General features: G+C 42.2%; 1 protein-coding gene across 1 annotated transcript in view; it reads left to right on the top strand.

The window, feature by feature from the left end:
- Positions 1-2,028: 2,028 nt before the first annotated feature.
- Positions 2,029-9,654, top strand: part of asic2 (acid-sensing (proton-gated) ion channel 2) — a 370,810-nt gene continuing 363,184 nt past the window's right edge. Inside the window, exons 1-2 of the mRNA XM_035181251.2 lie at positions 2,029-2,406; positions 3,086-3,706. Coding sequence (XP_035037142.1) covers positions 3,131-3,706 — 576 coding nt within the window. The 5' untranslated portion in view covers positions 2,029-2,406; positions 3,086-3,130. The remainder of the gene's footprint in view (positions 2,407-3,085; positions 3,707-9,654) is intronic.

Here is a 9,654-nt window from a genome sequence, read left to right as displayed (position 1 = left end):
CAGAAGTATCAAGTCTAACCAGGGTATTATGTGAATATAATAATCATACAGGCAAAATGTTGAGCCAATAGTGAACATTGAAGTTTTGTGCACAAATAAACCTCATGTATAATGACTGAAAGTGGAATTAGATCAACGTGTCACTTATATTCTCTGGTAACTGATTATTCAGTAAAATATCAGGAAGATACCTGTTGAAGTTTTCACAGAATACAAGGGTTAGTCTTTAAAAATAAAGAAATATTTTAATTACAGCTTAATTATTGTATAAAGGGCTGATATTTGCTGTCTCGAAACATATAGTTACAATATATTGCCACGTAGTATTCTGCAGTGAATCCAGTTTGTATAACATACCAGGTTATATACTTATAACATTTCCTATTTATGGAAACATCTATTATAATATTAACCCAAATTCAGTATACATCCAATCACCCTGGGCCAAGTTACATATGTTCATATCTCCACAAGCAATATTTCTTTAGTGAATATTATGTACATATTTTCTTTCTTTCTTTTTATTTATTTAATTGCTTTTTCTGTTATCTGGTCGACCTCAATCTGACTATCTGCAGCTGTAACAATAGAAATACTCTGACATGGGGTCAATAAAGTTAAATCTTATGTTGAAACACCTAAATGATTAATTGTCAAGTTGATGGGTGTTTTTTAAAATGCCTGTGGATCAGATAATTCAATATTAAAAGTAATTTAATATTTTATACATACAGGTATATTTTAATGTTTGGCAGTTTGAATTTTGCCCATTACATTTTAATCACCTAACTAGTGTTGTACAGTAATCACCCAATAATTTTGAGACGAGCAGGTTCTCAGTTTGAATTTTTAATCTTGTTTGAAACAATTCTCAGTACCTTAACTGTCTGTTGGTCCATTAGCACATTTCTCATTTCTAAATTCACCATCGCCACCATGACCCCAACGGTTATATCTCCAAACCTCCATTTTTTGGAGAACTTTAAATGCAGGTACCTTGCCCTCCTTTTGCTCTGTGGGTTTTCCATTTAAAGGTCGGCTTACTCCTTAATCCTTATTACTCCAGAATATCTACCCACATTTGTTCATTGGTTGGCATTAGTTTTGGACCCTGTTCATATATGCTGGTGAAAATTTAAGACATCCTTATCAATTATGTTGAGTTTTTTTCTGAAAAATGTACTAATAAATTGTAATCTGATTCTTTTGCTATCAGACAAACAATCCACCATTGTTTTCTTTTTTGTGTGTGTCAGTTTTAATCTGTCAGTTTTAAACTTTTGTTGAAAAGGATGAGGCGACATTGTGATTTATTGTCGGACAACCGGTCGACAACCTGCCCATTTCCATTCAGTCCAAAATCGTCACAGAACCTGATTTGTTTTCTCTTTTACCACCTTTGAACAAGCTCTCACACCTTTTTATTTTCTCCTCACTGCTCTCTTCCTCCTGTCTCCTCATATATCTTCACATATTGACTCTTGATTGATCATTGCACAGCCAAGCACAAGGATAAAATACCTCCAATTCACAATTCCAATGTCTGTACACCTGACTCAAACTGTGGGGTATTATTTCTTTCACATCTCTGCATGTGACATCGCTGTGCGACCGCACCCCCCGCTGGCTTACTCCTTTTTATAGTTTTCCCATATTATTTTTGTGCTCATCTCTGCCCTCAGCCTACATCTCTCTGCCTTCACTCCTCCGTCTCCACTTCTGCTTCACTTCCCATGACAAACACCCCCATCCTTGACCAAGCAGCCACCACTGTTTCCCCTCCCTTTACTATCTGTATCTCCCGACAGCCTCCTGGTTTGCATCCATCCATCACTCTGTCTGTGGTGACAAGAAGTGGAAATATGAAGGGCTTAAAGACAAATGAGTGAAGGTGGCTCCGTGGGAGGAGGAGGGAGGAGGAAACCTATTCAGTGAGAGACTTGGCTGTGGAGAGAGCAAGCGAGGAGTGTGTTGCCTACCCTCCTCTTTCTCCCCCTCCCTCTATTCCCTCACAGTCTATCTCGCTCTCTTGCGCGCTCTCTCTCACTCTGTGCGAGCATGTGTGTTGGTGTGTGCGATTCTCCTCTCTCCCGGCTCCGCTGTTGTTCGCCGCCACCACAGATGAGCTGGGAAGAGGAGGGAAAGCGGATGTATCTGGCCAGGGGAAAAGGAAAACCGGAGGAGTTTGGTTTCGGCATGCAAGACTAACCAGCGGCTCTGATCATCAACAGCACTCTCTCTCTCTCTCTCTCCCTCCCTCCCTCCCTCTCTCTCTCCCCCCCTCTCTCTCTCTCTCTTTCTCAGTGTCTCTCTGTCTTTCTCTCACACGCACGCACAAACACATACGCTCAGACTCACACACACTCGCGCCGGCTGGATGTCTCCTCGCTAGGCTGAACGAGAGAGGTGCTTGGGCTTGTGTTTTTAGTTGGGGGGCATGGGAGATCCTGAGAAACCTGGATGTGTGTGTATGTGTGTGAGAATCAGTGTGCACACTCATGCATGAGAGAATTACTGTGCGAGTGTGTTTTTTTTTTTTTTGGAGATGAGTCGGGACGTTACACACACACACAGAGGCAGCTTTGATTGGCTTGCGGCTTAAGTGACTCTCACCTCTCCGCTGCGGGTGTCACAGAGGAATTACCTCTGGGATTTTTTGTCAATGAAATCAAGCAGTCACAGAGGGCAGCAGGATGGCAGGGAGAGCGGAGGGCAGTTTGGGTAGAGCATTTGTTAAGTGGCTGTGTGTACAAAGATGTCGGGGGTGTAGCATGAGCGGCCGGCCGTTTCAGGAACTCTCAGCTCGAGGGAGTGATTGAGTTGAGGTGCAGTGGAGAAGGCTGCACTGAGGGGAGCATCTTTATCCTCTGTCTTTTATTTTTCTTAGTACTTTCTGGAGGGTTCTGGAGGTCTTCCTCTGTCATTTTCTATGACTTAACTGGAAATCTCTGTTTCTGTCTTTTTCTTTCTGCCTCTATTTTCCTTCTTCTCTCTTACTCCCTGCGTCTTATCAGTATGACCAGTATGTATGTATATGAGATGTGAATCTAAATCTTTTATGGATGTTTCCTCTCTGTCTGTGCAGGTGTGAGTGCACCTGGGGCTCTCTGGCTGAGGAGCTGGAGGGCTGATGATGGATCTGAAGGAGAGCTGTGGCAGTCAGGGGAGCCAGGAGAGCTCCAGTTTACATCCCACCTCCTGGCAGGCCTTTGCTCACACCAGCACGCTACATGGCCTGCGCTTTGTCTTCCCTTATGGTCAGCCCAGCGTGCGCCGCTTGCTCTGGGCCGCAGCACTGCTGGCCTGCCTGGGACTGTTGGCCTTGGAGAGTGCAGAACGCCTGGCTTATTTCCTTTCCTACCCTCACGTGACCAGCGTGGATGCCGTGGTATCGGGCAGCCTGGTCTTCCCCGCAGTGACCATTTGTAACCTCAATGCATACCGCTTTAGTAGCCTCACGCGTAATGATCTGTACCACGCAGGGGAGCTTATGAACATGCTGGATGTGCACCTGAAAATCCCCCAGCCACACCTGGCTGAGCCGGACGTGTTGGCGTCCCTGCAGGAAAAAGCCAACTTCACCAAATATAAGCCCACACCGTTCAGCATGAAGGAGTTCATCGAGAGAGTCGGCCACGACCTGGGAGAGATGATGCTGTACTGTCGCTACCAAGGCCAGGAGTGCAGCCATAGCGACTTCAAAACCGTGAGTCCACTGATATCTCTTGTAAATGTCAGCTCTGTTCTGAGATTAGTTGGGGTCAGAGTGCATTTGTTGCCTCCCAACCCTTAAAAGACCAATGTACGTATGTGTTTGCTTCTAAGTCTTGCAAGTATCTTTTTCTCCTGCCAGTAAAATGACTTGATATATGCTGATAGCTGCTCTTTCCCTCCCATGCTGCTGCGCTGGGAGTCTCCTGCTGTGTTTCCTCCTTGGGACTTCAGTGTTTGGCTTCGTAGATTGACTCTCAAGATTTGTTCTGCAAATACACTCTGCTGTTACCTTGTTGTTGTCCTCAGCTTTCACATAATGAAACTGTGCTTACTGGCACGTACAGCTCTGCAACAGGTGTGCAGTATTTTAGTCACTGAAGGAGAGTAATTGTTTTGTCTTGGGCCGTAGCGAACAATAAATTCCTCCAAATCCCTCTGCTGCTTTCTTTCTTCACTTCTGCAGCCAGAAAGTTTCTCTTTCCCCTTTCCACTGCAAATCTGATCATTCAAGGGATGTTTGTTTACCTGCTGTTTTTTCAGATGGAGAATAAAGTGCAGCATTATTTGCTTGTTGGTGTTTTTATAATTAAAACAACTCTTTTGGCTTGTTGTTGAGGAGCAGCTTGTTGTTTTTGTTTGTTCATATGTCAAGACTGTGGTTGTAGAATCTGTAGACAAGAGCAAGTTGGTCTTATGTTGTTGAAGTGCAGTTTATTTTGTTGTACTGATAAAATGGAAGTGCTGATCAATTAAGGCCTTTGAATGAATATGTTTTTTGGCAGAACAAAGGGAGCAAGTTTTTCCTGGCACCAAGTTGGTTTTGGATATTAAAACATAATATCCTGAACGCTCACTTGTAACATGCTCCCTCTCTGTCAGACTGATAGTTTAAGTCAATGAGTGAATATTTGAACAGCCCACCAAGTGTATGTTAGCAAAGGAAATAGTAAAGCACAATCAAGTTTTCCCCGTCGACTTTGAGAATAAAACTCCTGTCTGCTCTGTTTGTTTCTTCTTAGACAAACAGAACGACTAAAAGCTTTTCAGTTCTTCTAAAATAACTTTGGAGACTATAGTGAAGGATTTGCTCGCTCGTCACTGACTCTGCAAGGTTTTTACCACAAGTCACATACAGAATATTCCTGCAGAGCATTTTTAGATGCATAAACTGCACATGCATCTAAAAATGCTATTGGGCCTCATCCACCAACCAAAGAAATTTCTCCTTAAAACCCACTTACGCTGTTTTTACGAAGATTCTGACATTCACCAATGTTTTCTTATCTGGGATTTGTTCTTAGGTAAGAACAGAATCTACACACACTGAATAGCACTCTTACACAGACTGAAACTGAAATGCTTGTATAAAATAATCAGTTATTGTGTTTTTTGCTTTTAATTCTACAGTTGTATAATACGATTTAAATTACCATAATCTAAAATTTGTATAAAAAACCCCCACAGAAAACACACTGAAAATCGATTTTAAAAGATATAAATGATCAAATATTCATCCCCTTCTTTTGATTTTCATGCTGTTCTCCTGGCGGCTGCTCGCAGGAGATTTGGTGCTTTGCAGCGCTTCCGCCTCCGGTGTGGCCCTGGTGTGGCCCTGGTGTGGCCCTGGTGTGGCCCCGGTGTGGGCCCGGTGTCAGGCTCAGGTCGAGTATCCACAGATGTTCAGCTGAGGGTTCACCTGCAGTGCTGTGTTTCCAATGATGTGCAGCTCCAACTCAGATAACTCTGTGCACTTTCCTTTCCTTTTCTTTTACCTTCCTTCTCTCTCTTCTGTGTTTGACAATATTTATTTTGATTTCAAATCTGAGATCAAACTATTTTTTTACTTCACTTATGACTTTTTACCGATGAAGCTTTTTCTGAATGTGTAACTGCATTTCATGTATCGTTTTTTGTGATATGGCGTTATGAATCTGGCGTACAGTTTTCTTAGGGAAATTTAGGAAACTTTCTTAAGAACAAATTTAAGAAAATTCTTCAGAGATTTTGGTGAATGAGGCCCAATGTTTAGGATTGTATTTCTATTATGTGTTAGCATACTCCTGGAGTTGTGTAATCCATTGCACTGAAGACCAGGTGTTATGTTTTCATCCCTGTCAGTTTGTTTGGTGGTTGGTTTGTATGTTGTTTTTTTATAAGCAAGGTTGCACAAAAACAACTCAACGGATTTCTAAGAAATTTGGTGAAAGGATGTGGTATGGGACAGGGAGGAAGCCATTAAGGTGGAGATCAGGATCAGTGGGCAGATCCAGGAATTGCAATCCAGTTTAAGTGTAACGTGTAATGTAACTGAGTGGTGGGTTTAGTCAAGGTGGGTTTAGCTTTCAACATTTACAAGCAAGAAGAGTTACAAGCACAACTATCAGATTCAATTTAGAGCTGTAGTTATCACCTTTTGTGGCAAATATGACAAACACTGTATTTTTACAGTTTGGTTCACAACCTGTAGTGCGCGCGTGTGTGTAATAATAATAATGTGAGTAATTATAGATTCCCACATCTGAAATGGATGTGACTTGATAAGCACTCAGCCCGTAATGTTTCTTTGTTTTGCTATGGAAATAGGGGAAGCTAGCAAGCAAAGCCCGCTTGAGCGAACAATCATGACACTAGTGCATCTGAGAAGTTGCTTGTGGAGGTATTTTGAGTTCTGAACTGTAGACCTTAAAGTAATGATCAAAGTTGAGGCTGTTTGTCGTCCTCATACTGTGCAACTGCCTTATAAAAAATCTGTGGGCTCACCTGTTGGCAGCAGCTAAGGAGGCACCACAGACGAGCAGCACAACGCATCACTGTGTGCATGGGGAAGGGGCTTCGACTATTTGAACGAATTGTGTGTATGTTATATAATTATATCAAATTCCTTCAAATTAGATCTTTGGAAAAAACTGAAAAACTAGTGTTCATTTTATTATTATTATTATTATATATGATGAAGAGGAGCAGCAAATTCTGTCATTTTATAATGTGTTTGAATTTTCACAATCTTAATAATAACTGCAATCATTAATTTATCAAAATCGATGAAGTTAATTTTTGTAGTCGATTTACTAAATAACTATTAGACTAATCATTTACTGCCATAGCATATCGCGTTACGTGAGTTGGACCGTAATCTGACCAGAACTGTGACAAAAATATAATACACACTTAACTCTGTAACAGATTATGATATGATTATTAGACTGACAGAAAAATGAGTGGGATCCCGCGGCTTCCGGGTACAGTAGAAAACATTCAGGCTTCTAAAACGCAGCTTTTCATTTTTCCTTTAATTACATAGGCCTACAGAGCAGAGTTATTACATACAGTATGTATGATAGCACAGGGTCATTTAATGGGCATCCGCCTGACATTCTATTTAAAGCCTGGACGGATATTCCAGCTGATTCAGATCCTTATCAACAAGATGTTCTGCCTGTTTGTCAGGCCTCAAAACTGACCAGTGATGCATGTACAATGTAAACGGTGCTCTGGGATCGCATGTGCTTTGATGAGCTCTTCATTGTGTTTAGAGTAGACTCTGTTGTCATGATTGGACCTCAGCTATATGTAATCCAAGATATTAAAAGCTTCTACGTCTGTTACAGTTGGACTGATCCTGTCACATTGAGAGATGCTCAATGCACAGATGCTAATGGGAAAAGCAATGGTGTTTTTATATGTTAGCCGCAGTGATGTGCTTTTCATACCTTTGGGCAGATGCTCCCCCTGGAGCTCTGATCCATATGTCAGTGAGCTGCAGCAAAGCTACAAGTGAGCAGGTCCCTGCTCGTGTCTGCCAGGAGAACATGTGATTTTCATAATTTCATTCTGTTGAGTCTTAAGGGCGTTAATGCCAAGCTTGCTCAGCCTTGTCTCCATCTTCAGCCAACTGAGTCTCTATTTGACTCCCCTTAGTAACCATCTTGCATGTTTTCTGACGCGCCTTTGACCTCAAGCTGGGTTCAAAGATAATCATGTTGACAGAGAGGCTACTAGAAGGCACTGTCATCCTCTTTGCCCTCTGCCTGTTGCTGCTGCCGAGCTCCTCCCGACTTCTACCCACTCCTCTCTGATGACTTGCTCTCTCTCTTCTCTCTGTCACTGCAGCGACACACCTCCGCGGTGCCTTCTGAGAGCAAAGCAACAAAAAAAAAAATACAGGTTCCCAAAAATAGAAAACTGCATGCATGAATGCACTCAAGACACATGCATTCAGATAAACACACGCATATAGAGCCACTGAAATATATGTATACATGACAGAGCACGCGCTCGCAAACGGACCACATTTCCATGACACTCCAGGGACCCGAGTCAGCGTTTGAGTGACATTGTGATGAATGACCGCAGGGAGGATTGTGGGGTTATGGGAGTCAATGTGATGTGACTGATGGAACTGGAGCAGCACTGCACAAATGGGAAATGGCATCAGTGTGCGCATTTCCACCTATAAGCACGTATAATGTGTCTCCTCAGATGTGCAGGCTGCTCATCTCGCTAATTCACAAGCTCATACAAGAGCATGTCTGCAACCCACCCAACCTGATTCATCCTTAATAAGCACTTTGGTAAACTTGTTTTTTCAAGGATTTCAGAAAGGAGGGCACGTCTCGAGCCAAATTCATTATTCTGCCATCCAAACAGAAAGTGAAGAGAATGTACAAAAGCCTTCTTTCGGCCTGTTCAGAGATTATTTTAAATCCAGCATCTCTGAAAGAACGCTGAGTGGTCAGGGTGCAGCTTCATCCCCGTTAGTAAGGTGTGACCGAGGATCAGTAAGCAAGTTGTTGTGCAGAAGAGAAATATCCAGTTCGGTGTCCCTCACAGAACTGCACCTATTTATGATGGCAGGTGGGGGGTGGACTGTATGGTATTATTATCTGAAGTGTTCCACTGCAAATATATAATCATATCTTAATTCCCATGTATGTTGTGAGTATATTGTGAATTATATTCATACAGCTCTATTGCTTCATTTTAAACCGTAGACTGTCTTGATCGCCCCCTGGTGGCTGGCTGCAGTATAGATCATAAACCCTACCTCCATGTTAACAGATGGGACATGGACCAAACTAAAAAAGGGTTCCTGTCACTTAAGGTCATTCTTATCAAATTGATGCAATTTGTATTTTGATGTAATGCTCATCTTTTCTGATAACTTTGATTTTATTTAGTTTCTCTTATAACATTAAAAACAGTATGAAAAGTAATGAACAGCTGAGACGTGAGACCTCGATAGAGCGCTTCCATCCCCTGATTGCCACTGTGCAGACTCCAAATGACCCTTAAGGTAGTAGCGCTTCATTTCTGGATAGTGGGAGGAAATGGAGATGTGTTTTCCATCTGTATGTGCAGTCTGTGTCAAACAACCAAATTAATATATATTTTTCAAAAATGTATATTCATATTTTGTCATGAAGTTGCAAATATACAACTGTGCAGAGAGCTTGAGTCAGATGGTAAGGCTGAGGTGAGAGGAAGAAGAGAGAAGAAGGAAAACAGAGGCAGATACAAGATAACATCAAGTTGTATAGACCTTTTTAATAGGGATTTGATGATCACTCCAAGCACCAGTGCACAATCAGTGAAGTGATCATGAGATGTGTCAGGATCTCGGTGCCTTAAAACTGTCCTGCGGTCAAAATATTGTCATTTAGATTTTAATCACAAAACTCATTCTTGGAAGGTGTGATGATGTCAGTGTGAGTAGATAATGCGTCATGTGTATTGGAATTAGTGGACTCCCCTTTGCCTGGGTTTGTTTTTGCTGTGTTTGATTACAACCGTGGTTAAAAGCTGATTGATCACACTGACAAGCAGCATCAGTGTCAGCCAGAGCGGATTATCTCAGTGTGCCTGGCCTGCGCTCCCTGCATGCCTCAGTTAGATACATATAGAGACCCCTGGAGCACTGCAGGCCAGGGAGGACCCTATCAC

This window comes from Hippoglossus stenolepis, chromosome 16 (genome assembly GCF_022539355.2).
Source record: "Hippoglossus stenolepis isolate QCI-W04-F060 chromosome 16, HSTE1.2, whole genome shotgun sequence".
In the NCBI taxonomy this organism is placed as follows: Eukaryota; Metazoa; Chordata; class Actinopteri; order Pleuronectiformes; family Pleuronectidae; genus Hippoglossus; species Hippoglossus stenolepis.
Note: the sequence above shows the minus strand (reverse complement) of the source record. Positions and strands in the feature narration are given on the sequence as shown.